Here is a 24235-nt window from a genome sequence, read left to right on the forward strand (position 1 = left end):
AAAATGCAAGAACAAATAGTAACACTTAGGCACTTGGAAAACTTTCTTTTCTCATAATTGCTTATTCCAGTTACAATATTGTTGGTACGAAAGATATTGGTCAACTATGATGTTATCTCATTAAAATTTCAGCTTTCCTCACTTTCAGCCGTCTTTAAACTACCAAATACTTGCGACGGTATAGTTTGCTTCTCGATCGGTACGTCTGAAAAGATATGACGTTAATAAAAATTTCGGATCATCGCATACATTCCCGTTTAATTCCGATTAAAAAAAACTACGTAATAATAGAATAGTCAAATTATAAAATTGCTTTTACCTTCCTCTATTTCTGCATCATTATCATTATCATCGTCGTCGTCGTCGTCATTATCGTCGTCATCTACGTTGATATCAATCTCATCTGGATTATTTACATGTGATTCTGGTCTACCATCTCTTTCCGTTACGCCACGTACAAATTTAATGCCTCCTTTAATATCAGTGACGTTATCTGTAATTTTTTTTTAATTATTTATAATTGTTTAACACTTGTAAAAGAAAAAAAAAGAATAGAGTGGGATTTAATTTCTATTACCTGTACTTGGTGCAACTTTACTATCTAATAAACGCATAGCATCAATTGGAACATCCGATACTTGATTAGATGCATTATTCAACATTTGTGCAGACATCATATTTACTTGCGTGTTGTACATGGCTTGCACGCTACGCTTGATTCGAAGCATTTCACGCATTGTATCCTCATTTCCATGCCTGACTTCGAATTCTTTCCAAATTTGCCAAAAGTTAGATGTGACCTGCGAACAATTTAAAGTCCACGTGTAAAAAAATAAATCAAATAACTATATTTCTAAATATATTTCAACGATGTAATGTAATATATCGTACTCTTGGATCGCATATTTGGCTACAGTGGACGTATATCGCTCTCGCTCTATCCACTTCTCCCAATTTCGTTTCCATTTCTGCAAATCGTAAACACATTTCTCTTGTGTTTTCGTCATTCAATACTTCGATAGCCTTTTCATATATTTGCCGAGTTTTTGGTACACCATATATATCGGCAGCTTTCTTTATGTATATATTGAACATCTATGAATTAAAAACGATTATTATCCGTTCCATATACCGACGAGCTTTTGATAATAAAATCACAAAAATTTAATAGATAATAGCGAAGAAAGAAAAGAGAATGCTAAAAATATTACGTCAAATTTTTCTTCCGGGAGGACAGCACTTGTCGCACGTTCATACACAGACATCGCGTGTCTCGCCAAGCCATGTTCTTCTTCCAACTTTGCGTACAATAAATACAAGGCTGCAATAAACAGAAATTAATTATTCTTTTTCGCCACATCAAATCAAGCGAAACGCGATACATAAGAAACATATCGTATAATTTGTATACCTTTAGCATACTTCGGTGGAACGTATTCTAAACATTGCTCAAACAAATCTCTGGTACGTTCTAGTTTAGTTCCACCGTAACGTTTCAAAAATTTTGTGAGGTATGTGTTCCAAATGTCGTAAACATTAGGCCACTTAAACAAGGCGATACCTTTTTCATATGCCTAAAAAATTAATATAGTTACAAAATATTCGATTACTGGATGTATATTTGATTAATGAGATATATAGGAGATTAAACATACCCTAAATGCTTCTTCAAAGTAATTGTTTTCTTCCAAAAACAGTCCGTAATTGATGATAATTTGCGGAGTCGCAATTTTTAAGTCGATTATTTTATCGTACACCGCTTTACAAGTCTTTTGTAATGAAACATAAAATTAAAAGTATTAAGTTTATTACGTAAATATAAAATAAATTTTTTTGGGGGGTTTGTTAATATATAAAATAATAAATACCTTGAATGTTCCGAAACTTTCTTCCAAATCTGCGTACATAGACCATACTTTCAAAGATTTGTACAATCTCATCTGTACCGTTTCTGCTTCATCGTGATATGCTACTTTTCTAGCTGGCATTGTAGTAGCGCGATGCATAAGTTTTAAAGCTTCTTTACAATTCCTGTATGACAACAATATTAAAATATTTTAATCGAATTTTAATTGAATTAATTTTAATTCAGTAAAACTAAAAAAAAAATATTTTTTAAAGCTTCTGAATATCTCCATATAATGAAATAAGTATGACAAAGATTAAAAGAGAGAAAATTATAATTTTACCCGTGTCTAATTTCCATTTCTGCCCACTCGCACCATACCGACGCAAGATCATCTACCTTGGTATATGGAACGTGCGTTGCTTTTTCAAATACCACTCTAGCATCCTCTATTTGTCCGTTTTCCTCGTAAAATTTGCCAAATGCAACCCATAATGTGTGCAATTTGCCAACTGCCAACTGTGGCTGCACCGTTTGCACGGCTTCGGTGTATGTATTTATGATCTACGAAGAAACATTGACGTTAAAATAAATTTTTATTTCAAAATAGATATCTATACGTATAGACGTATAAAACGCGTTTTACGAGAAATTTCTTTACCTCGTGTGGCTGTCCTTCGTAAAGTTTTACTCTCTTATGCCATTCTGTCACATTATGTGGATTCTGTCGTAATAAAACAGAATTAAGCAATAATAGTCTTCTTTCCATAAGATGTTCCAACCGAGCTAATCTCAATTCCAACTTTATGTCATCTAATATATAAAAAATTATAATTAAAATTAAACCACTATAAAAATGCATGCTAAATTTATATACGCTTGCTACCTACCTTCGTCAGTAGGGTTTTTTGCTGCTTCTTCTATAAGTTTCTTAAGACTGAGTTCTTCAAATTGTGCATATGCATCGAAAACTTGTGTAAAATCTCTGACGGTAGTAACAGTCTGAATAGCTTCTTCATAGATATCCCGCGCCTAAATAATAATATTTATTTAGTTATTCATTTGTGTTTTTTTTAATAGTAACAGAAATTGAATTTAAATCAATTTATTAAATGCAAATATAATATAAAATTAGTACCCTTTCAAAGAGACCACTTCGAACGTAATAATCTGCTAATGAATTCCACAAAGGTCCCAACTGATCCGTATAACGTCTTAAACCACCTCTAATAATAGCATCTACGTTCATAGACTTAATTTTTGAAGGATTCTTTGATATTAAATCACACAATTCATTCCATAATTGGTGATTAGATTTTCCGTGTTTCGATACGAAATCATCCTGATTGACGATTTGTGCTAGCTTGACAGCGGCCTCATCGAGTCTTCCAATCGATATCAAATATTCTATATATTCTTCTGTATCTTCTGGTGCCAACTTGATATGTAAAATAAAAAATTATGCATGATAAGCATTTTTAGTAGAAAAAAAATTATTTAAAAAATTTAATCAAGACTTTGTATTAATATAAAATCGAAACCAGTATACAGAATTATTATATACCTTTAAATATCTTCTAAATACTCTAACTGCAGTTTCATAAACGTTGTGTTTCTTTAAAAAATTAATATATATAGGCCATATACGATGATGCTGAGTGATTGGAAGCGCTCTTAGTGACCGATCAAATACTTGACGCGTTCGTGTTATATAGCATTCTTTAGTCATTAGTGTGCAGTAATCCATCCATATACGTGGCATTTTATGCATAAATACTAGAGCACGTTCAAATGCATTGTTAACATCTTCGTACAATGGATCCGTTATGCATCGACCTTTTAATTGGCTCACGCGTTGTCGAAGATAATTGTACCATAGCTTGTAACTGTATCAATAAGAAACATTTAAAGATTAATATAAATCTACGCAAGTACTTATAAAAAGTACATAAAAAATTTATTGTACCTGCCCGGAAGCTCTTTCAACGCTCGTTCGTACACGACGTTTAAATTCTTACTGTTCGAATTTTTTAAGTGATCAATATAACGTTGCCAATGTTTCACCGAATATGGATTGCGTAAAATTTCCTCTTCATATGGTAAATCCTCTTCATTCTATTAAATTATAAATATAATATAGTTTTGTTAATTATAAACGTATAATTATATAAAACGCTATTTTAAATACGCATTATATACTTACAAAGGCATATAAGTTTCCCTCGTCATCTTTACGCTCCAACATCTTTCGAAGAATATTTGTTGTCAATAACAGCTAAACTATACGTGCCGGTGCGTGTAAATTATTAATAAAAAGAATCTGGGATACAGTATAGACTCCGCATTGAGTCAAATGCGGCGATATTGCCGGTATTAACCTTTTAATTAAAAAAATTAACCTCTGCTCCTTTTAGAAAAACAGCAAGAATAAAACGGTCGTCGGAAATCGGAGTACAATCATAGACAAGTAAGTTTACAGTAAGGTTTACACCACGAGCAACCATCTCGTCGGATTTTCAAGCTTTAAACCGTAAGAAATTAGCCAATCGCATCAGATTTTTTATCAAAATTCGAAGAGAATAATCCAACGTGATTGGCTAATTTCTTACGGTTTAAAGGTCGATACACTAATGTAGACTCGGCATAAAATGCTTAGATACAAGAACGAATTATGAATACCGGCCATAGACATTGATTAACCGAAGTGGCCCGAGGTTGCCCGAACATTTCACCTCTTACTTCGCGCCGCTACTTCGTCTCCGTCACTCTTGTATTGTAATCCTTGTGTCTTGTATTTCCTCGTAATCCGGTAGGCCAGTGTTTGGTTTCATTCGAGCATTATGCGTCGCGACGAGATGTGATTCAAGTGACACGACGCACGGCCCGTCACGTTCGCTCTTTAACGTCCCCCGAAATATGTAAAGACGCGTTCGTGCACGCACACGTATCGTCAACGGCTCTCCTGTCGTGCTCGCGGGGGTTTTACGTTTGAGTTTTACGTGTCTTCGACTTCCGCGGAATTTCGTGCATCGCTAGCTCGCGGCTCTCGCGCGGTGATCTTGGTATATTCGCGGCCGCTGATGTCGGAAGTACGGAAGAGGACGGCCGTCGGCGACGCATCGTCGTCGGCGGCAACGCGGGACGTCAGCGATGATCAGGTAAATTGATGACATTTCTCTCTCCCCCTTCCCTACCCGCTTTCCTCATTTCGTTTCGTGAACGTCGGCGATTGAGACTTTGACTTCCGAGGTAATTATGCGATCGCCGTTTAACGTTCGTTATTGATCTGCGCTCTTGGCGCGACAGTCGTTATTCGCCTGACATTCGCCTGACACATATTTGACAGCTACCATATCAACATACCGCGCTCTATTTCTGACGCCGCGCGATCGCACGCCGCGCTACAGATGCTCGTCTATATATATATATGTATATGTATATGTGTACAGGGTGTCCCATAGTAAACGAACGCTTTTCACGGGAAAAGTAAAGCTTATCGGGATAAGAAAAATCCTATGTCGTTATATATTTTTTTCTATAATAACCGAGATATGAAATTAAAAAATGCTAGTACTATTGGGCAGTATATCACTGCTCTTATCTCATCACATGATTTATTTGAGACAGATTGGTTACATTTTTTTTTTCTTTTCTTTATGAGTAAGAACGCATGTTTTAATACAGAATGAGAATTATTACTTTTGCTTGTTTTGTTCCTCTAGGCATTGCCATTCTGATGAAGAGAATGAAGTAGCTTTTTTAAATAAATATTCTGTATATTTAAAATAGTTTTATATTTGGTAATTTATGCTAATACATTATTACTGTTATTTTATTAAATTATTAAAATTTTTTTTTCCTCAGAAAGAAGACGTTGAATCTGAAGATGATGCAAAATTTGAGGTGGAGGAATTAGCGAAATCTCTACCTCAAGGAACTGACCACACTCCGCACATTTTAAGTTCTATACTTTCTGGTCTTCCAGACCGGTAAAATATTATTTTTTTATTTGTTCTGATCTACTATGCTACTCTATTTTAATTTTTTATAAACTTTTAACATTATGGTTTTTTGCAGCTGGCGAAATTGGATTATTAGAACAATTTTTACTTGGTTTATGATAGCTGGATTTTGTCTCATTATTTATGGCGGTCCATTGGCATTAATGATTACAGTAAGTTTACTGCAAATAGTTTATATAATTAAATAATATAATGTATATTTTTTTTTATACACATATGTAAGGAATTAATATTAAATTTTTTTTTTTTATAGACATTGATTGTACAAGTAAAATGCTTTGAAGAAATTATTAACATTGGATATGCCGTATATAGGATCCATGGTTTGCCATGGTTCAGATCGCTATCATGGTATTTTTTAATAACTTCAAATTACTTTTTTTATGGTGAAAATTTAATGGATTATTTTGCAGTGGTGATTAATCGAACTGTAAGTATTACTACTTTTGAATTATGAAATTTATATCAAAGAATAATGATTTTTGCAAAATAATGTAATTTATAAAAGTTACATGCTTATACAAATTTTGTTACTTGTAATATTTTCAGAAAAAGAAAAGACCATTTTTATAAAACATCTATATGTCATCAATAACATTAGTTTAAATCAATAGCAAAACCTCGACAAGCCTTATATCAGTACTTTTATTATGGCTTCATTATTCTGTGAGGCTTCTTTAAAATTATTTAACGTAGAATAATAGACATGAATGAAAAAAATTAATAAGCGCGATATTAAAACACATTAAGTTAATATACGTTTTATATACATGCACTACACACATGATACATATAATTTTATTTCTTTAGGGATATCTGCGTGTGCTTGTTACATACCACCGATTTATCTCATTTTGTCTTTACATTCTTGGCTTTGTATGGTTTGTGCTATCACTCGTAAAAAAATATTACATGAAGCAGTTCTCTCTATTCGCTTGGACACATGTTGCGTTACTTATTGTTGTAACACAGAGCTATCTTATTATCCAAAATATATTTGAAGGATTAATATGGTATGTATATTCATATATTAAAATTATTAGTATAAGTATATAAAATAAATATGAACATGTATTTATTTTATTAATTGTGTCGATTGTCTACAGGTTTATTGTACCTGTCAGTATGATTGTTATAAACGATGTTATGGCGTATATGTTCGGCTTCTTTTTTGGCCGAACACCGTTAATAAAATTGTCTCCGAAGAAAACTTGGGAGGGCTTTATCGGTGGAGGTATTTCAACTGTTATATTTGGATTATTGGTAACGTTTTTATTATATATCCTACGCGAATGGTTAATAAATATACAATCGATTGTATAGCAATATAAAACCGCTGTTGCAGATGTCCTACGTTATGTGTCAGTACCGGTATTTTGTTTGTCCTATTGAGTATAGCGAAGCTCTAGGAAGAATGACTATGGATTGTGAACCATCGAGCTTGTTCCAACCACAAGAATATACGTTGCCGAGCAGTCTTCAAGTGGTATCAAAAATGGTAAGGTATTTTTGTACAGAAAGTATTTCATTGCTATACGATTACTGAATTAATTTGTAATATGTGCAGTTAAATGGAAAATCCACCTTGACTTTGTATCCATTTATTCTACATTCGTTATCGATGTCAATATTCAGCTCTGTAATTGGTCCGTTTGGAGGATTTTTTGCTAGTGGATTCAAACGAGCATTTAAGATTAAGGTAATTTACTATTATTTTATATCGAGAGATGCAGTAATATCTCGCGTAAAATGTACAAACATACGAGACAACCGCGTATTATTAATGCAAGTCGTCAAGTTGGTGATAGGATATCATTACTTTTTCATAAAACTCGTTTAACAAGCGGGTTTTTTTGTTTTGTTAATATATTAATATTTTATATTCGAAGGACTTCGGTGATGTAATTCCTGGCCATGGTGGAATAATGGATAGATTTGATTGTCAGTATTTAATGGCAACATTTGTAAATGTCTATATTTCGTCGTTTATTCATACCGCATCACCTCAAAAGCTATTGCAGCAGGTAAAATACCAACAAAAATTGTTTATTACGTGGAAAAAGTTTTTACGATATAATTTCTTTCTCGCGTTATAAATTGCGATTATATTACGATAAGAAATTGCTAATATAATTCTTTAAAATATAAGTCTTACATCTTTATTCAGGTTTACAGCCTGAAGCCAGAGCAACAGCTGCAACTTTTTCAAACGCTAAGGGATTCGTTGGACAACAGGGGTATGCTAAATTAATATTCTAAATAAAATTAAAATATTTTCATGTTGAAAAAAAAAATGTATTTAATAACAAAAGTACAGCAGCAGATATTATTTTTACCTATAGAAAATATCAGAAGAGATTCTTCGATATCTTTTCTAATATTTCAGTAAGCGTTATATACAGATGGCAATGCAATCGATGTCAGATAATTATAATTTGTTGAACTAATTTGTTGAACTATGACAATGAAGTTTATTTTGTAATGTGTAGACATGTAAGTCATATCGTAATATGATAGGGCTATCTAATTGAAAATCAATGGTGACCAGAGATAAGAATATTTCTATTTAATTTTTATTGAAAGGTGAAAACTTTAGAAAAAGGATTTAATATATCTAATTCTTTATGACGTTTGCATGATTAAGAATTTACTTTTATTTATATATTAGAACGTTGACATGTACAAATAATGAAAATAAAAATTATATATAATACTGTGATCAACTCTGGCCTAAGAAAATCAGTTGGATGGATCTATCATAATTATAATTATAAATAATTTCATTCATTCCACGGTAGATAGTTACATTTTTTTATCAAATACAATCATTTATATTAATTTGCGACGTTGCTGGAAATACGAGATATTTTTGTCGAAAAAGATAAACCAAAGAAAAACACATGAAGGTATTGTATAATGCATAATAGCTTTTATGCAAAATGTTCTTAATTTTTTTTTTTAATAAATTTTTTTTGCCATTTTTATGATTATATATTACGCGGTATAAACCAAGAGAACCAAATGCTGTTTTTATGTAATATATTCTATTTAAATGCTCGTGCGCGAACTATCTTTTTATTTATAATTAAACAGATCTCAGTAGTTTATATAATCGCATTGTTATAATTGCATTTAAAATTTATTATGATAAAAACGAATCTCGTTTATACGTTTACATTGTACATTTGTTTTTTCTTTTTAAATGTAGAATTGATATAAAAATGTTTACGATGTTTATGATATTTACTATACATAGCGAGAAATTTAGGAGAAAACCTTATATTGGAGATAATCAGAGATATAATGTCAAATGAATAGATTAAACATATATTACATATATGTATATTAAATTTATTTATTAGAAAATGTAAGAGAAAGGATATTCATATAATTCTATATAAATAGATGGAAGTTAACTGAAGAATTATGTTATATGAATTACAATTTTAGATTCAAAATAACTTAAGTTTTAATATATGATGATATATTTGTGTAGCGGTAAGTAAAAAAAAAAAAAAGAAAAATATATATATATATATAAAATAAAAAATAAAATCCTGAAAGATTAACGCTGTTATAAAAAACAAATATTTTATTATACGTTTTATCGCTCTATTGGTCCACTATAAATAAATGTGAAAATTAGAGCAAAACTAGTATGGGCATTCTTCTTTTTTCACTTTTGTCACTACCTTGATTTACCGGTGGCGGTCGAATTTTTGTCAGTACTTCGATTTGTCGTCGGCGACAGTGGAGTCTTTTGGGATTTTAATTGGTCATTTTATGGTCGTACGGCGCATGGCAATGTTACCCTAATGGCTCTCCCATACTGAAAGTAATTAGCGATATCCAATGAGAGTCCTGTTTTTTTTAAATCACGTCGCCGTGATAGGGGAAAGAAGAGCTCCCATTGGATATCGCTTATTGCTCGACGGTCATTACGTTCAGCGTGAAAGAGCCATAACGCTGCGTATGAAGCCGCCATCACTTTTTAGTAGCGTGTTATATACAATACCAAGTTCGGCGTAGGTTGCCGGGAGAGCAGTTAAGAATTTATAATAAATTAAAGATTAACGAAATTAACTTTCCATCTAACTTGGACAATTTGTGCAAATTAGAACTACATTATCAGAAAAGCGATACAGCTATCAAACTCACAGACAATGTTACGTTCTTCTGCACGATTGTCGTATAGGTTAAGCTGATAATTTATGTATTTTAAATAGCTGTTTCTGACATACATTTCGTAAATATTTATATTAAAATGGTGTCAACGCGAGGGCCAAAATTCAAATTTTCCGACGGAGAGAAAGTATTATGTTATGAGCCTGATCCCACGAAAGCAAAAGTTCTATATGATTCAAAGGTAATTTATACATATCGCTAAACATGTATATATATATATTTTACATGTAATTTTTATCTTTAACAATATATTGTACATGTGCAAATATAACATATAAACTGTAAATTTATATCTAATCTTAACAAAATGTATTCTTAAAAAAAAAAAAAATTAATATAGATGTATTTGCTACAGTTTGAGAGTTTGGAATTTAAATGATAAAATTATGCTTACAGGTGCTTGATGTCATTGTAAATAAAGATCAAAGAGGTAGAAAAGCAGTGGAATATCTTATACATTTCCAGGTAGGTTAAAAAAATTTTTACCTAAAATTATTCAATTGTAACAATTTTATTATATTAAGAAAATATATTTAAAAAATATGAATGTATTTTATCATTGTGTTAGGGTTGGAATTCATCTTGGGATCGTTGTGTGACAGAGGAATATGTGCTCAAGGATACAGAAGAAAATCGTCAACTACAACGTGATCTAGCAGAAAAGGCACAGCTTCAATTGTATGTATTTTAAAAATTATTCCATATTACACAAATTTAATTTAACAATTATGACTTGGCATTATACATAATATTTCTAAGACCTAGGTTAAGAATAAGATCAAATATATATTAGTTGTTAAAGAAATTTTTATGTAGAATAAATTAATAAAAGAATAATCTAAAAGAAAATGTAGAATAAATAAAAAAAAGAATAATCCAATAAACCAAAAATAAATCTTGTTTAGATTAAATAATATATAATCTAGTACATTACAGTACTATTTTTTATTAATGAAATAGGGGTGCCTATTTATATCGCCGTGAACGCAAAAAGAGAAGTCATAAGATGTCGGAACGTTTAACTGAAACGGAACAAGAACCTCGTCGCAGAGCAAGAAGTGGTGGGAGCCGAGCTACGTCGGCTACGACAGGATCTTCTGAAGACGGCAGTTCCGGTCAACATGCTGATTACGATACCGAAGTAATGGTTTTATTTTTTAGTTAGAAAATTAATTGTATATATTAGACCTTTTTTAATATAATAATAGAAGAAGAAAGCAGTAGTAATAATTAAAAACGATCTGTGTCACGGAGAAAACTTAAACTTTATACCATATCAATCTAATGCTGTAAAAATAATTTACAGGAAGTAAATACAGAAGAAGATACAGAAAGTAGTTCCGATTACATGGGCGAAACGAGTGATGACGAGGATAGCGGTGGTGGTAGTCAATCTGGAGCTAGTATAAAACCAGGTGTTGATCTCGATATAGGTAGCACATTAAAACGAATTTTAGAGCAAGATCATGATCTAATAACTAATAAAAATAAGGTTGGTTAATAATTAATTTTAATAAATATATATTAGATCTAATTAAGTTAAGATATTTAAAGATTTTATTTTTAACAATTAAAAAAGATTTGTTTAAATATTATTAAATTTATATTTATTTTAGCTCGTCATACTTCCGACGCAACCTACTGTGATCAATATTTTAGAATCTTGGGTACAGCATTTCACTGTAATGCAATTGTCAAACGTCTCAGAGAAACCTCAACGGAATAAAGCAAATAATACGGTAGAAAAAACAGCGAACGAAGTAAATATATGCAGAGAAGTCGCAGATGGCTTACGCGTATATTTTGATTTTACATTACCTCATCTCCTGTTATACAGACAGGAGAGAGAGCAATACTGTTCTCTAAAGTCTTCTTTATTAAACAACGAACAAGCGACTGTTGTTCCAAAGGAAGAATTAATCGAGTAAATATACATTACAATTTTATTTTGAATTTTAAGATGTTACATTCGTATTAATTAAAAATATGCGTATTTGTTGTAAGAAATTTAGAGATATCCACGAAAGAAGAATTTGAGGACACAGAATATGCTCATTTACCACCTTTTCAAGAGCATGATTTGGAGATGGACAATGCATCTAAATCGTTAGGTAATTCTAAGCGAAGATTGCGATCGTGCCGTGTAAGTTCAGTCGACGAAAATCGGCAATTAAGATCTTACGACGAGGGAAAGCAGGACGGCGGCAATTTATCAAGGTAATAATCGAATGGCTTTAAATTTCTATCAGAAATGTTATAAATTTCGAAATTTATTAGTTAATTAAAAAAAAAAAAAAAGAGAAACTTTTTAAGAATAGTTTCTTATATAAATATTTAATATTAAAATATTTAATATTAAAATATTAAAATATTTAAAATATATATATATATATATATATTTTAAAATTAGAATTGTGTGTTGCAACTGTATAAATAAAAATTGTTATGTTGTCTAAATTTAATTTTTTTGTTTGAAATTAGATATAACTTTTTTTTGTAATTGTTTTGTTTTAGTAGCATAGCAAGTACAAGTTCCCGTTGTTCTAGCCCGCGAGGTGTAACATTAAGAATGCCGCCTGTCGTTACATCTGCTCAAGTGAACAGTTTACTTCAACAGTCAAATAAATGGAGATTAATGCCTCAAATTCCAAGACAAGTTGGAATTTCTAATCTCTCTAGTTATTACGGTGCCATTCACTTAACTAGATTATTCGGTAGGTCATTTATTTTTTTTTTCAGCGATATATATATATGTTCCGCATGCAAAATTACGAAATATTTATTCAAATGTATGTATACAACGAAGTAAAATATTTATTTTCAGTTAAGTTACCTGAATTATTGCAGTCTACAGATATTTCAAGCAAAAAATTAAAAGTACTTTTAAAATATTTAGACATGTTTCTAAGGTAAATTGCATTACATAGTAAATTACAACAATATAACTTTTTGTGAAATTAAATTCATACTTTCGTGATAAGCTATTAATAATATTATAATGTTTACAGTTACCTGGTGATGCATAGGGAATGGTTTGGAGAACAGTTTTATATGCAAGCAGAAAATCGAACGATGTCGCAAACTAACAATGTTTAACAATATCTTGTTTGTATTGTGAGGATGTTACTTTACTGCAAGATATTCAATATAATCATCGTATATGGACGCTCGCGTATGTGTGTGTGAATGCGTGTACGTATGTTTAAATATAGTAACATATTTTGTAATATTATAGTTTTTTATAAATACACATAATATAGTGTATATAGAATTATTCTGATTCCGCTCACGGAGATAAATAATTAAAAGAACTATGGCATACTATCTAAATCTCTATATTAGCGACAATAGTGCTATTATCTTTCATTAATTAAATTTATTTTGTAGTAAATTTTTTACGGTGGCTATTACAGACGTACTATATTAACATACAGAATTACAGGTGACTGCGGATGAAGTTAGGTGGCCGCATGGTTCACGTGACGTTTAGTTTGTTGGTTTCATTTGTTTTTTTTCCGCAGTATACAATTATTTATTCACCACTTTATTTAGCAAGAAATGACGCGGGCATCGCACGAGGAACAGAGGGTCGACTCTCAATCGCAATAAAGAGAATTATGTCTTTCTTGACGACGTAATGTGTAAGCGGCGTTACGTTAAGACACAAGAATATATTGTATTTACCTTGGTCTTAACGAAGGACGTGGTTTAATGAAGATTACCAGGGCCTCATTTTTGTAAATGTGTTCACGCAGCCTGCACCACTCACAAATCTCGCAAAGTGAGATGTGTCACGCGACACGAGATTTCGACGAGATCGGAGAGTCAACGGAGTCTTGGTGCCTCACTAAAGCAGTTTCACTTCCAGTACAGTCCAGTGGTGATAAAATTGCCGGATCCGATACGCAAGCTTTCACAGCAATCATGTTGCACTTCGCGAGGCGGCCAGTTTAAAGCGGACGCGTTAAGCACATGGGCAAAAAATCAAGAGAATCTTAGATCACGCTTACACAGCAACATTCTAGGTATGATTGCGATAAATCTAAATTGTATCAACTATTTTGTATGTATTATGGCCATTGATGTTTTTTGAATTATTATTGACAGCGTTGGGTGACGATGGGCTCAAGAACTTTCAGAGGGAGGTTGAAGCAGCGACGCAGAAAAAGTTAAGAAATGAATTTGCAAAGGAATATCGTATGTTCGAAGCCGAAAAGAAGTTTGCCGTTAAACGGAATGCAGACGAAATTCACGCCAAGTACGAAGAGTATTTCAAACTTGCTCAGCGTGAATTGAAAGATAAGTTGCAGGTAAGTGTAAATCGCAACAACGAATAATGATTCATTTAAAAGATTAATTTAACATTGTGGAATAGGTTGAATTAGCAAATGCAAATAGGAAATGCAATGAGAAACTGCAAAAAGCCATCGTGAGAACGCGAATGGATACGACGTGCAATGTTCTAGAAGTGATACGACCACAAATGAATACGATTGTTACGTCTCTTTATGATGAACTTGACGAAACTTGTCGTGCACAAAAAGAAAGCATGATTGCTGATTTCAATATGATCATGAGGTATCGAATATTGTATCAATTTTACAAATTTCGAATTTTACAAATATCGAATTTTATTTTCTACCAAGGAAACAGCATCTCGAACTGGATGCAAGAATCAAAGAAATCGAAAGAAAGAGAATAGAAGAATCTTGTATCTTACGCCATGAACTAGAGATACGAAATGCAATGAATATTATTTACAAATTTTTCATAGAAAAACTACGTAGCAATTCACAACTGAAACATAAGCATTATGAGGTATGCTTATACGAATACTATGTATATACACATTTTAGATGTAGAAAAAATATTAATTTAAAGATTACGCATTTAATTAACGTACAGAAAGAAATTAAATTCCTGGGCGAAATAATTGCCGAGCAAAAAGAAAGTATGAATGCAGTGAAGAAGAAGATTATCAAATATAGCAACAAGAATAAAATGCTTCAAGAAAAAGTCGATGCTCTTGCTAAGGAATTTCAGAAAGTTCTAAATTTTGCATTTAATGCCTTTCCGGAACATGCCGATTTTTTATCGCTATTAAATCTGCTTTCTGTAAATAATACAAATGAGGAGAGCGAGCAAGAAGAAAATTAAATAAATAATTGTTCATTATTCCATTATAATTCATAATAAAAAATTAGTATCGGCGACGGCGGCTGGCGTACGTGACTTCCCCCTCTCTCGGCCGCCGAGTGCGGGGAGGTGTAGGAAGCCGCGTTATCCCTTAGTCCTCTGTGACCCGTACTCCGCAACACATCACGCGCGCGCTTTGTGTGGAATTCGACGCACACCACGCCAAGATCACGTACGCTAGCCGCCGTCGCAGCACAACGAACGCTATTCCCGACGGTGAGTGTACGAAGACGGCATCAGGACGAGGGAAAATGGTTTCAATCGTTCTCAATAGTTCGCGGTACTATACATGTATGCTATTGCTACGTAAGCCATTCCTTTATGTTCTTTATTCAATGTTTTACTGCTGTCGTAAACAAACTTGGTGATGTGTGATTTTCATTTTTATCTGCATTCTAAAGTTTGAAAAAGAGAAAATACGAACGACATATGCTAGTAAAGTTGAAAATAAATTGCATTTTTGTAAGGAAATAAATGGAAGCTGTTTCCAGTTTAACCAGGTTATAGATAAAAGAAAAAAAAAAGAAAGAAAAAGAAAACGCGGAGTGTTTCTGTACATATTTATAATGACATTACCCGGCATCGGAGTGTTTGGCACGGGTAGCATCGTGCGGATTATCATACCCTTCCTAAGAGAAAAAGGTTTCAGAATCGAGGCTATATGGGGTCGTACATTAGCAGAGGTATCGGAAGTAGCAACCGATATGGAAATACCGTTTCACACCAGTCGTATAGATGATGTTCTCTTAAGGAAGGATGTAGATTTAATCTTTATAATGTGCTCGCCAAGTTTACATTCCCAGATTGCTGTCAAAGCTCTGGGTATAGGAAAGCATGTTGTATGTGACAAACCTGCAGGTCTTAGTCAAAGTGAGGCTTTGAAAATGGTACGCGCCGCTCAGTATTATCCTTCGCTGATCAGTATAGTCAATCATAGTTTGAGATTTTTGCCAGCTTTTGTACATATGAAAAAAGCATTGGAAGATGGATATCTAGGGGGACCAGTGACAATTATAGAAGTTCGAGTGCACATGGGAAGTTTATTGCATAATGGTGAGTATGAAGAAATTAGATTTTAAACTTTATACGTGAAAAACAGTATAATATCGTAGTATTTATTTAAAATTACACAATTACGTAAAGGCTTAAAAAAATTAAATTTATTTTTTATTCGAAATTTTATACTGTACTCTTATATTTCCATAATTTTGTTTTTAATTGAAAAATTTAATGACGTACTTAATTTAAATTTATTTTAACGTTTTGTTAATTTTTTTTAGGATACGATTGGCTTTGTGACGACACAATGGGTGGGGGTATCTTGGCGTTGGTGGGTAGTCACGTTATAGATTTGATTTTTCATTTGATGAATCAACGAGCGTTGCGGGTACATGCTGTTGTGAAAACCTTTACTCAAACAACCAAGTATATTAATGGAATCCGGCACGTCACGTCGCCGGACTTCTGTAGCTTTCAAATGGAATTAAGCGGTGGTACTTTAGTAACGGCGACTCTAAGCAATCACCTACAGGGACAGCTGTCCCAAGAGGTGCTGATATGCGGTGGTGGAAATCATTTGGTAGTGCGGGGTGGAGACTTGTACGGATCTCGGGGTGAACAGGAGGAAATCCTTTATCGCGAAGTAGATGACTTAGAAGGAATGTCTTTGCCGATAGCAGATTCCATACCTAGACCGTACATCAAAGGACTTCGGAAAATGATCGCGGCACTCAGAGAAGCTTTCCAATCTGTCGAGGATAAAAGAGGTTGGATTAAAGAGCCTGTATTTTCCGCTTCTACGTTTGAAGATGGCCTGTATGTGCAAGCTGTTATCGACGCTTTACGGCAAAGTAATAAGCAGCGTGGGTGGGCTAAAGTTAACATTCTGACGGAAGAACCAGACCCAAATCCGTTGCTAAGCGCTGCTGTTAGAGCCACAGCGATCTCGATATAGGAAAGTATTTTCTAAAATTTGCTACGTATCGCTATATTTGCAATATACATTGAAATTGCTGATTAACAACAAAAAATAATATTTTAGGTAGCTACTTTCTTTTTATTTTTCTATTATTTAATAAATAAATTATTATTATTTATGTAATGTGATTTAATTTTGTGCAAAAAGAACATTTATGTATAATTTTTTTATATTGCTAGCACCACGTGCGCGCGTGTGTGAAAGAGCACGTATAAAATTTGTATTTGTAAATACTGGTTGTGCTTAAAATAATAAAAAAAAAAAAAAAAAAAACTGGATTTCGTGTGAGAATCGACGTACATCACGACAGTGTCATAGGCTAACCGCCGTACCCGCGGCAAATACCACATCTGCTTCTCAGTGTACAATGCATCATTATATATAAGACTAACTTACATAGGACTAAGAGCATTCACACACACAAGGCTGTGATCTGACAATGCAAACACAGTGATAGAAACGTCGCAAGATAACACTGTTATCAGTACACGAGTGGATCAGCTAATTGGTGCAACTGAAACGACTTGAGACTGTCGTGAAGACTTGGCAGTGTACTTTATTTTCAAATGCAAACGCCCCGTCCGCCTGCATATATTATTATAGAAATACGTTTCTGTCCACATACTGACTTATCTTTTTATTGTATATATTTAATAACAACATTTTGATTTACATAATCGCGAGTGACCCGTTTTCGTTCGAAAGCGCGGAACTTCATGTGCGACAGAACTTCTGTGATGCTTGGTACAAGTGCAAACAATTATCATCATTTCCGCATATTTAAAATATGCATATGCAAAACTTGTTACTTATCCTACGATGTCGCAACGTGACGCGCAATTCAACAACGCTAAAGAGACTTAGATTGATGAGATTTTATTTTTAAAACTTTTGTGGATCTACATACTAGGGTACTTAAGTATCCTTAGGGTAAGTAAGTACCTTCTAGTCCTTCTTCGGCTCCAGCCTCTCTGCGCTCTTTCCTTCGACACCGATCGGTATCGGGGCGTATAGCGCGACAGAAATACGAATGTGCTTGCGTGTAAACGCAATTATTAGGTTCGGCAATCATTATTCTTTTTAAGAAATTTCAATAATAAAAGTTACGTTGTTCAACGATGCTGTAATGTATGAAGTAAATGTGTCTTTAATACTCGTGTGAAAATTCAGATAAACTAGTTCGCGGTGCTTATCAGTTATTCGATGACTGCACTTGTCGCATCTTCTCACATGAATGTTGCAGATTCACAATATTTGAAATAAGATATCAAAAAGTGTTCCTTAAAAGGAACATTTCATTGATCAGAGGAAGTGGGAAGATTCCCTGCCGAGTTTCCAAACTCTCGTGTCGCGCTCTTGCTTATCTATGATGACCGTCCACATCAATAAAACATATGTTAACGCGCGGTAAACATGTTCCAAGTTATTAAAGGCCTGCCAAAATAATTCTAGGATCTTCCACGGCGTCTTTGATCTTCCTTAAGAACATCACAGCCTCACGTCCGTCAATCAGTCGATGATCGTATGTCAAAGCTACGTACATCATTGGCCGAATGACAACCTGAGAAAACAAAGGTTCGTCGAATGACAGTAATTTATAAATTTTAATAGTTAAAAAAAATTTTTACAGTAAAATAATAAAGCATTCGAGCATTTTAACTCTCCTTAAGAGATGCATTAAAACTTAACAAAATTTAATAAAAAAGAATTTTATTTCTGTAAACTTACTTGTCCTTTAACAGCGATTGGTCTGTCAAAGACACCGTGCATGCCGAGAATCGCGCTCTGCGGCGGATTAATGATGGGAGTTCCTAACAGCGAGCCGAAAACGCCGCCGTTGCTTATTGTGAAGGTACCACCATCCATATCTTCGACAGAAATCTTTCCTTTTCTGGCCTTTTCGCCCAAAGCAGCCAAAGCAATTTCGATTTCTGCAAAATTTTTATTTTCCACGCTGCGAAGTACCGGCACGACGAGTCCTTTCGGCGTCGCAACCGCCACGCTAATATCTACGTAATCTCTGTACACTATATCGGTGCCGTCTATTACAGCGTTTACTACAGGTTGATCTTTCAAAGCGTAGGCACTGGCCGCAACGAACGGACTCATAAACCCAAGTTTGATACCGTATTTTTTTGTAAACGCATCCTGACTTGTCTTTCGAAATTCGATAATGCGACTATAAATTAATAATATATATTAAAAGCAAGATAAACATATAAATATAGGAACATATTAAATTTTAAGTATCACAAGCGATTATGATGCTCGAAATTACCTCATATCAATTTCGTTAAAAGTCGTCAGCATAGCGTTCGTGTTCTGTGCATCCTTCAAACGTTCCGCGATACGTAGACGCATTCTATTCATTTTTACCCGTTGCTCTGTTCTAGTGCCAATTATTTCGCGCGTGTAATCCGTAGGAGGTAACTGAACTTTTGCACTTTCCAGCGACTAGAAGTATAACACCATTTTCGTAATGCTTCAAAGTTATATAATTAGTCAATGATATTACCTGAGCGTGTTTGATAGCCGCAACTGGCATAGACGCAGTAGGCGCCTGTGGAGGTGGTGGTTGAGCAGCAGGTGGCGGAATCGGCGCTGCCGCGGGTCTCGGTGAAGGTGCCGGACTTGGAGGTGATGTTGGTGGTGGTGCCGACGAGGGTGGTGGTGCTTCTACAGCGGGTGTTGGTGGTTTCGGCGCCGGCGTGGCAGGTTGCGGTTCCTTCGCCGCGGATGCAGCCGTAGCACCGCCAGTCGCACCGACGTCTAAGGTACATAACTTTTGTCCTGGCTTCACCGTATCGCCGTCCTTAACGAAGAGCTCTTTTATGACGCCAGGCCCGGGTGATGGCACAGGAACCGAAGTCTACAAGTAAGTGGGATTAAGATTTTTTAACATCTCTCGTAATAACTATTAAAGAATTATTTGCGTTATTCCCCGAAAAAACGAGAAACTTTGTACCTTGTCCGTTTCGATTTCGCAAAGGACGTCATCTTCTTTCACCTGATCGCCAACTTTTTTCTCCCACCTTACATCGCCTTCGCTTACGCTTTCGGCAAACGCAGGAACTACAACTTCCTTGATCTCCCCTATTTATATTAGATAACATTAATTATTATAACGCAGATTAACTTGAATCTTTACCGTAATATAATATGCACTTACATAGCGCCGAAGTCGAACGTATATGTCTCGATTGATTTATCCAATAATGATTTGCCTTATACTTCCTACATCTACAAATAAAGGAATACTTGAATTTATTTTATACTATTTTAGATTTAAAAAAAAAGATAATTAGCGCAGTAACAAAAAATCGAGATTTTTCTAAACACATAGAGCCGTCATTAAATATCTGTTAATGAATATATTCAAGATAATATACGTTAATAAAAAATAATGTATCTAGTTGTTACTTACAATGAAACTTTAGCATTGAGCACACGTTCGGCATGGATAACTACAGTGCGCCCTATAAAAATGATTTATTATAGTTAATCGTTTTCCAGTGACAAGCATTCCCAATTGCCTTGTTGCTTTTCATAGCTGTCGCTTTTTGAATTCTTGTTATATCTCATCAGTAGTCTTATCATCTCTCATTACCCTTACCTTGATTACACAACGATCTTGCAGCCTGCAAAAAGAACAAATACTAGATAATATTTTTCTGATACGTTCGATACAGATCAATGGACTAGAAAAACGATTTACTTTCAGTCAGAAAAACGATTGATCTTACGAAATAACCGTCACGGAGTGACGGCCTTGTCGGGGATAAAAATAGTCATTGTTTCTGTCATGAAAATAAGAAAGAAAAAGAAAGAGAGAGAGAGAAAGAGAGAACCGACGTCGCTTACGACCCCGATATCTAGATACTCATCAAACCTACGTTCTCCTTAGTAAGATTTTTCGGTTAAATGACAGACGGACAGTGAATCACGCGGATATTATCGGGCCGAGATACAGGTGTTATGTAATCGTCGCGGTAAGAAATACCGGCAGAGCCTCGTGACAAATGAAGAGGAAACGGCTCGCGGCGGCCGATCGTTTTCTCGGGGGCTAATCTCGCGCCGAAGGTATTATCCAACCAGGTGGGCCAGAGGGGAAGCGAAATGGTGCGGGCGCGAGGAAGTTACTCACCTCAGCTCGCAACACGCTACTCCGCGTGATTACGCGGGGCGCGAGCCGCGAGTAGTTGGACAACAACGCGGCCATTCTCAGGCAGGCGAAGCGCACAACGCGTACTCGGATGACACTCCAATCGTGAATAGCAGGCAGTAGCAGAAAGCAGGCAGGAACGACGGCGCGCGCTCACCACTGATTTTCGTAGCGGTGACGAGACGGCGGGGTGTACCAGCGTGAAGCTAGGTGCAGGGATCTCAGAGGGCGCGACGGATTCTGTGCGAGATATAAGCTTGCTTTCCATTTAGAATTTTATTTCGAATTTTGTTAGTTTCTGGAAAATAAGATAATGCGAAATAAAATAAAAGTAAATGAAATAGAGGCATAATAAAAATGAGACAAATTGCGCAACGTGTGTTCAATGAATAGCTCTATAAGTGGGAGGAATAAACTTTGAAAATTTCTGTCAGCGGCAGCGAACGTGTTTAAACCACTGTCGCGGATTTTTATCCGCGCAAAATATTCACGTCGTATGTGATCGGCATAAAGCAATCACTGATCAGGATATATATAACTCACATGAATTGATAATTTTAATTACAAAGTATAAAAACTTCACTACCGCAAGTCAAGTGGTCTCCGCTCCCTTTGAATGACGATTCTCAACTCAGCTGGCGCTAAAATTAAAAAATTTCTTTAATTTAATTTTAAACATTTTATTCTTTATATAATTTACAAATTTTATTAAATAATTTATAATTATATATTTAATTTTAATTCATATTAAATTATTAAGATGTATATATATTCAGCACGTAAATGTTTAATCCTTGCAGAAACGAGCAAAAATATGTTCATTAGAATCGAAATCGTAGAGTGAACGGAGTCCATTCTCTTGCGCAATCTCTTTTAATTCTTTGGTAAAATTCTGCAAATCTTCTTTACGAAAATCTGCCATATTTTTACGCAATTCCACAATCACTGGAGCACCAGTGGATGCCAATGGCACCAAATTTGGTAATTGCCTCGTCATATTATTCGCCACCCATATCAAATGAAATCTATTTACATATTCGCTTTTAAGCTTAAGAGATTCCAGCAATGTAGCAGGATAAAAGATTATCTAAAAACAGAAGCTCTATATTAAATTTGTATTGACTCGCGGCAGCATACAAAACGTACTTTATGGTTTGGTATTTCTATCCAAGATATCTTTTCATCTTTTTTAGATTTCGCCCCAGTCCATGAATCATTTTCCATTTCTATATCCGGCATTTCACTCGCTATAATGCCATTTAGAATTGAAGTATCCCTGTGAGCACCAACGTGATCTTCACATAGCGGCTCTTTCGTTCTTATTTCGTGAATTGCACGCATTATCTCACGTTCAGCGATATCAGTTGCGCGAAGTCTTTAATATATGTAAAATAAAGAAATTTTTTTTTATGAAAATTAAGTATATACATTTTTTTAAATCGAATTAATAGATTGATTACTTGTCTCCGTTTTTTTGAATAGCGGCCCAAGTAAAAAAGGGACCATTAACAATGTCTCCCAAGTATGCATAATGTAAAAAGCCAGGTCCATACTGAATTATATTATTTAATAAGGTTGGGTTGCTTCTGACTGATTCACCTTCAAGCCAAGTAAAAGCTACTCCATTATTTCTCCAAAATCTAATAATTATAATAATTTAAGTAGCATACTTTGTCATTTTAATTACAAAATTTGTATGTTCCTTTAGCTGTTAATGGTTATTATATACAAACATACCTATATTCTTGTATAGTAAGATTAGTGGTACATCTAGGCTTTAAAACCATATAATAGTCCCAGTCAAAAACGCCTTCTCTATAATCATATCTTGTTCTTAACAGCTTTCTGATTCTGCAATCCCAATAATTCACAATAGGAACTCCCTCACATGTTGCACGTGTCCAGAATCTTATGATACAAGAAATTATTACAAAAATTAATACAGAAATGCAATACATATATGCCTGTGGAAACATAAGTATTTTTACCTAAAATCAGTGGCGAATTTTTTAATAAATTACGTATGTAAAAATTTGACATAGTAAGTTTTCAAATTAAATTTTATTTGTCTTGAAGTATAAAATCCACCACTGTTTAAAACCATTATTTTCTTATAATAGTCTTTTAAAATTAACGTTAACTTACTTAAAAATGCATTCCAAATTATCTCTATCTTTATGTTTAAATTTTTCTAATGATAACCATGGACAGTCAATAGTCAGAGTTGGAATATCAATCAGCTGTTTGGTACATTTTGCCAAATATTTAGCTGTAGCTGGTCTCAAAAGAGTATTTCCTAAAATCTCCAAATAATATCGCGTTGCTTCTTGTAGTCCTTCAGCACATATATCATACAGTACATATTAAAACTTTAATAATTTCCAATATTAATTTGTTATTAATATTCGTAAATACATACCTAGATCTTTTTCTAAGCAAATGCTTAATAAAAGTATTGATCTAGTAATTTGTTCCAACGTTGGTTCAATAACGTGATATGTGATAGTTCGATCAGGATGTGTGTAAGATGAAGCTAGAGTCTTCACAATATGCCGTGCATCGCCAGAACCTACAATCAGTACTTCAAGATTGCTTAGAACACGGTCTTCTTTTTGTATCACTTCAGCTTGTAAATCTAACGGTTGACTATATCCCCACCACATGTTTTTTTCGAGATTTGCTAAATTTTACGAAATATACATATTCATAGACTCGATTATGTCGTACAATCGTCAGGATTTCTATCACTGTTACTATGTTACTTATGACGTATTCAAGATCTATAATCTCCATGACAACCTCACAAACAGGTTCCTATTCTATCCTATCTTTCCTACAAGGATAGA

At 34.1% G+C, this 24235-nt stretch overlaps 7 protein-coding genes across 9 annotated transcripts; 4 read left to right on the forward strand and 3 right to left on the reverse strand.

Annotated features, from left to right (window-relative positions):
* Nucleotides 1–19: 19 nt before the first annotated feature.
* On the reverse strand, nucleotides 20–4300 carry Fand (Pre-mRNA-splicing factor SYF1 fand). Its single transcript, XM_070655625.1, has 15 exons — nucleotides 4050–4300; nucleotides 3813–3961; nucleotides 3411–3732; nucleotides 2985–3284; nucleotides 2737–2878; nucleotides 2508–2659; nucleotides 2190–2410; nucleotides 1869–2031; nucleotides 1656–1769; nucleotides 1412–1574; nucleotides 1212–1321; nucleotides 892–1095; nucleotides 578–800; nucleotides 320–493; nucleotides 20–205 (listed from the first exon to the last, which is right to left on the reverse strand). Exons 1-15 carry the CDS (start codon nucleotides 4089–4091, stop codon nucleotides 129–131), a joined length of 2556 nt encoding a protein of 851 aa, XP_070511726.1. The 5' UTR covers nucleotides 4092–4300; the 3' UTR covers nucleotides 20–128.
* A 282-nt stretch (nucleotides 4301–4582) lies between these two features.
* On the forward strand, nucleotides 4583–9392 carry Cds (CDP-diacylglycerol synthase). The gene is made up of 10 exons (XM_070655733.1): nucleotides 4583–5004; nucleotides 5711–5835; nucleotides 5924–6020; nucleotides 6122–6298; nucleotides 6679–6881; nucleotides 6975–7131; nucleotides 7214–7366; nucleotides 7436–7567; nucleotides 7758–7892; nucleotides 8036–9392. The coding sequence occupies exons 1-10, from the start codon at nucleotides 4927–4929 to the stop codon at nucleotides 8117–8119; spliced, it is 1341 nt and encodes a 446-aa protein (XP_070511834.1). The 5' UTR covers nucleotides 4583–4926; the 3' UTR covers nucleotides 8120–9392.
* A 256-nt stretch (nucleotides 9393–9648) lies between these two features.
* Msl-3 (male-specific lethal 3) lies at nucleotides 9649–13377 on the forward strand. Of its 3 annotated transcripts, none has more exons than XM_070655696.1 (10): nucleotides 9649–10234; nucleotides 10450–10518; nucleotides 10622–10731; nucleotides 11014–11194; nucleotides 11360–11545; nucleotides 11670–11977; nucleotides 12058–12270; nucleotides 12601–12767; nucleotides 12878–12962; nucleotides 13062–13377. In XM_070655696.1, the coding sequence occupies exons 1-10, from the start codon at nucleotides 10133–10135 to the stop codon at nucleotides 13147–13149; spliced, it is 1509 nt and encodes a 502-aa protein (XP_070511797.1). In that variant the 5' UTR covers nucleotides 9649–10132; the 3' UTR covers nucleotides 13150–13377. The 3 variants fall into 3 exon arrangements, with proteins under 3 accessions (XP_070511797.1, XP_070511793.1, XP_070511785.1); XM_070655692.1 differs by having other exon boundaries at nucleotides 9653–10234; nucleotides 12571–12767; XM_070655684.1 differs by having other exon boundaries at nucleotides 9655–10234; nucleotides 12568–12767.
* A 313-nt stretch (nucleotides 13378–13690) lies between these two features.
* Nucleotides 13691–15372, forward strand: LOC139108356 (uncharacterized). Its single transcript, XM_070666559.1, has 6 exons — nucleotides 13691–13694; nucleotides 13779–14078; nucleotides 14161–14363; nucleotides 14429–14631; nucleotides 14700–14871; nucleotides 14959–15372. The coding sequence occupies exons 1-6, from the start codon at nucleotides 13691–13693 to the stop codon at nucleotides 15208–15210; spliced, it is 1134 nt and encodes a 377-aa protein (XP_070522660.1). The 3' UTR covers nucleotides 15211–15372.
* Nucleotides 15373–15518: 146 nt separating this feature from the next.
* On the forward strand, nucleotides 15519–17751 carry LOC139102093 (glucose-fructose oxidoreductase domain-containing protein 1). Its single transcript, XM_070655759.1, has 2 exons — nucleotides 15519–16302; nucleotides 16530–17751. Exons 1-2 carry the CDS (start codon nucleotides 15816–15818, stop codon nucleotides 17201–17203), a joined length of 1161 nt encoding a protein of 386 aa, XP_070511860.1. The 5' UTR covers nucleotides 15519–15815; the 3' UTR covers nucleotides 17204–17751.
* A 336-nt stretch (nucleotides 17752–18087) lies between these two features.
* Nucleotides 18088–21573, reverse strand: LOC139102073 (dihydrolipoyllysine-residue succinyltransferase component of 2-oxoglutarate dehydrogenase complex, mitochondrial). The gene is made up of 9 exons (XM_070655720.1): nucleotides 21372–21573; nucleotides 20841–20865; nucleotides 20652–20703; nucleotides 20397–20467; nucleotides 20193–20320; nucleotides 19743–20096; nucleotides 19506–19681; nucleotides 18956–19406; nucleotides 18088–18788 (listed from the first exon to the last, which is right to left on the reverse strand). The coding sequence occupies exons 1-9, from the start codon at nucleotides 21444–21446 to the stop codon at nucleotides 18654–18656; spliced, it is 1467 nt and encodes a 488-aa protein (XP_070511821.1). The 5' UTR covers nucleotides 21447–21573; the 3' UTR covers nucleotides 18088–18653.
* A 108-nt stretch (nucleotides 21574–21681) lies between these two features.
* Dnaaf3 (Dynein axonemal assembly factor 3) lies at nucleotides 21682–24222 on the reverse strand. The gene is made up of 6 exons (XM_070655998.1): nucleotides 23809–24222; nucleotides 23535–23724; nucleotides 23127–23297; nucleotides 22850–23029; nucleotides 22536–22764; nucleotides 21682–22476 (listed from the first exon to the last, which is right to left on the reverse strand). Exons 1-6 carry the CDS (start codon nucleotides 24050–24052, stop codon nucleotides 22177–22179), a joined length of 1314 nt encoding a protein of 437 aa, XP_070512099.1. The 5' UTR covers nucleotides 24053–24222; the 3' UTR covers nucleotides 21682–22176.
* Between the last annotated feature and the right edge of the window lie 13 nt (nucleotides 24223–24235).

This window comes from Cardiocondyla obscurior, linkage group LG01 (genome assembly GCF_019399895.1).
Source record: "Cardiocondyla obscurior isolate alpha-2009 linkage group LG01, Cobs3.1, whole genome shotgun sequence".
NCBI classification, from domain to species: domain Eukaryota; kingdom Metazoa; phylum Arthropoda; class Insecta; order Hymenoptera; family Formicidae; genus Cardiocondyla; species Cardiocondyla obscurior.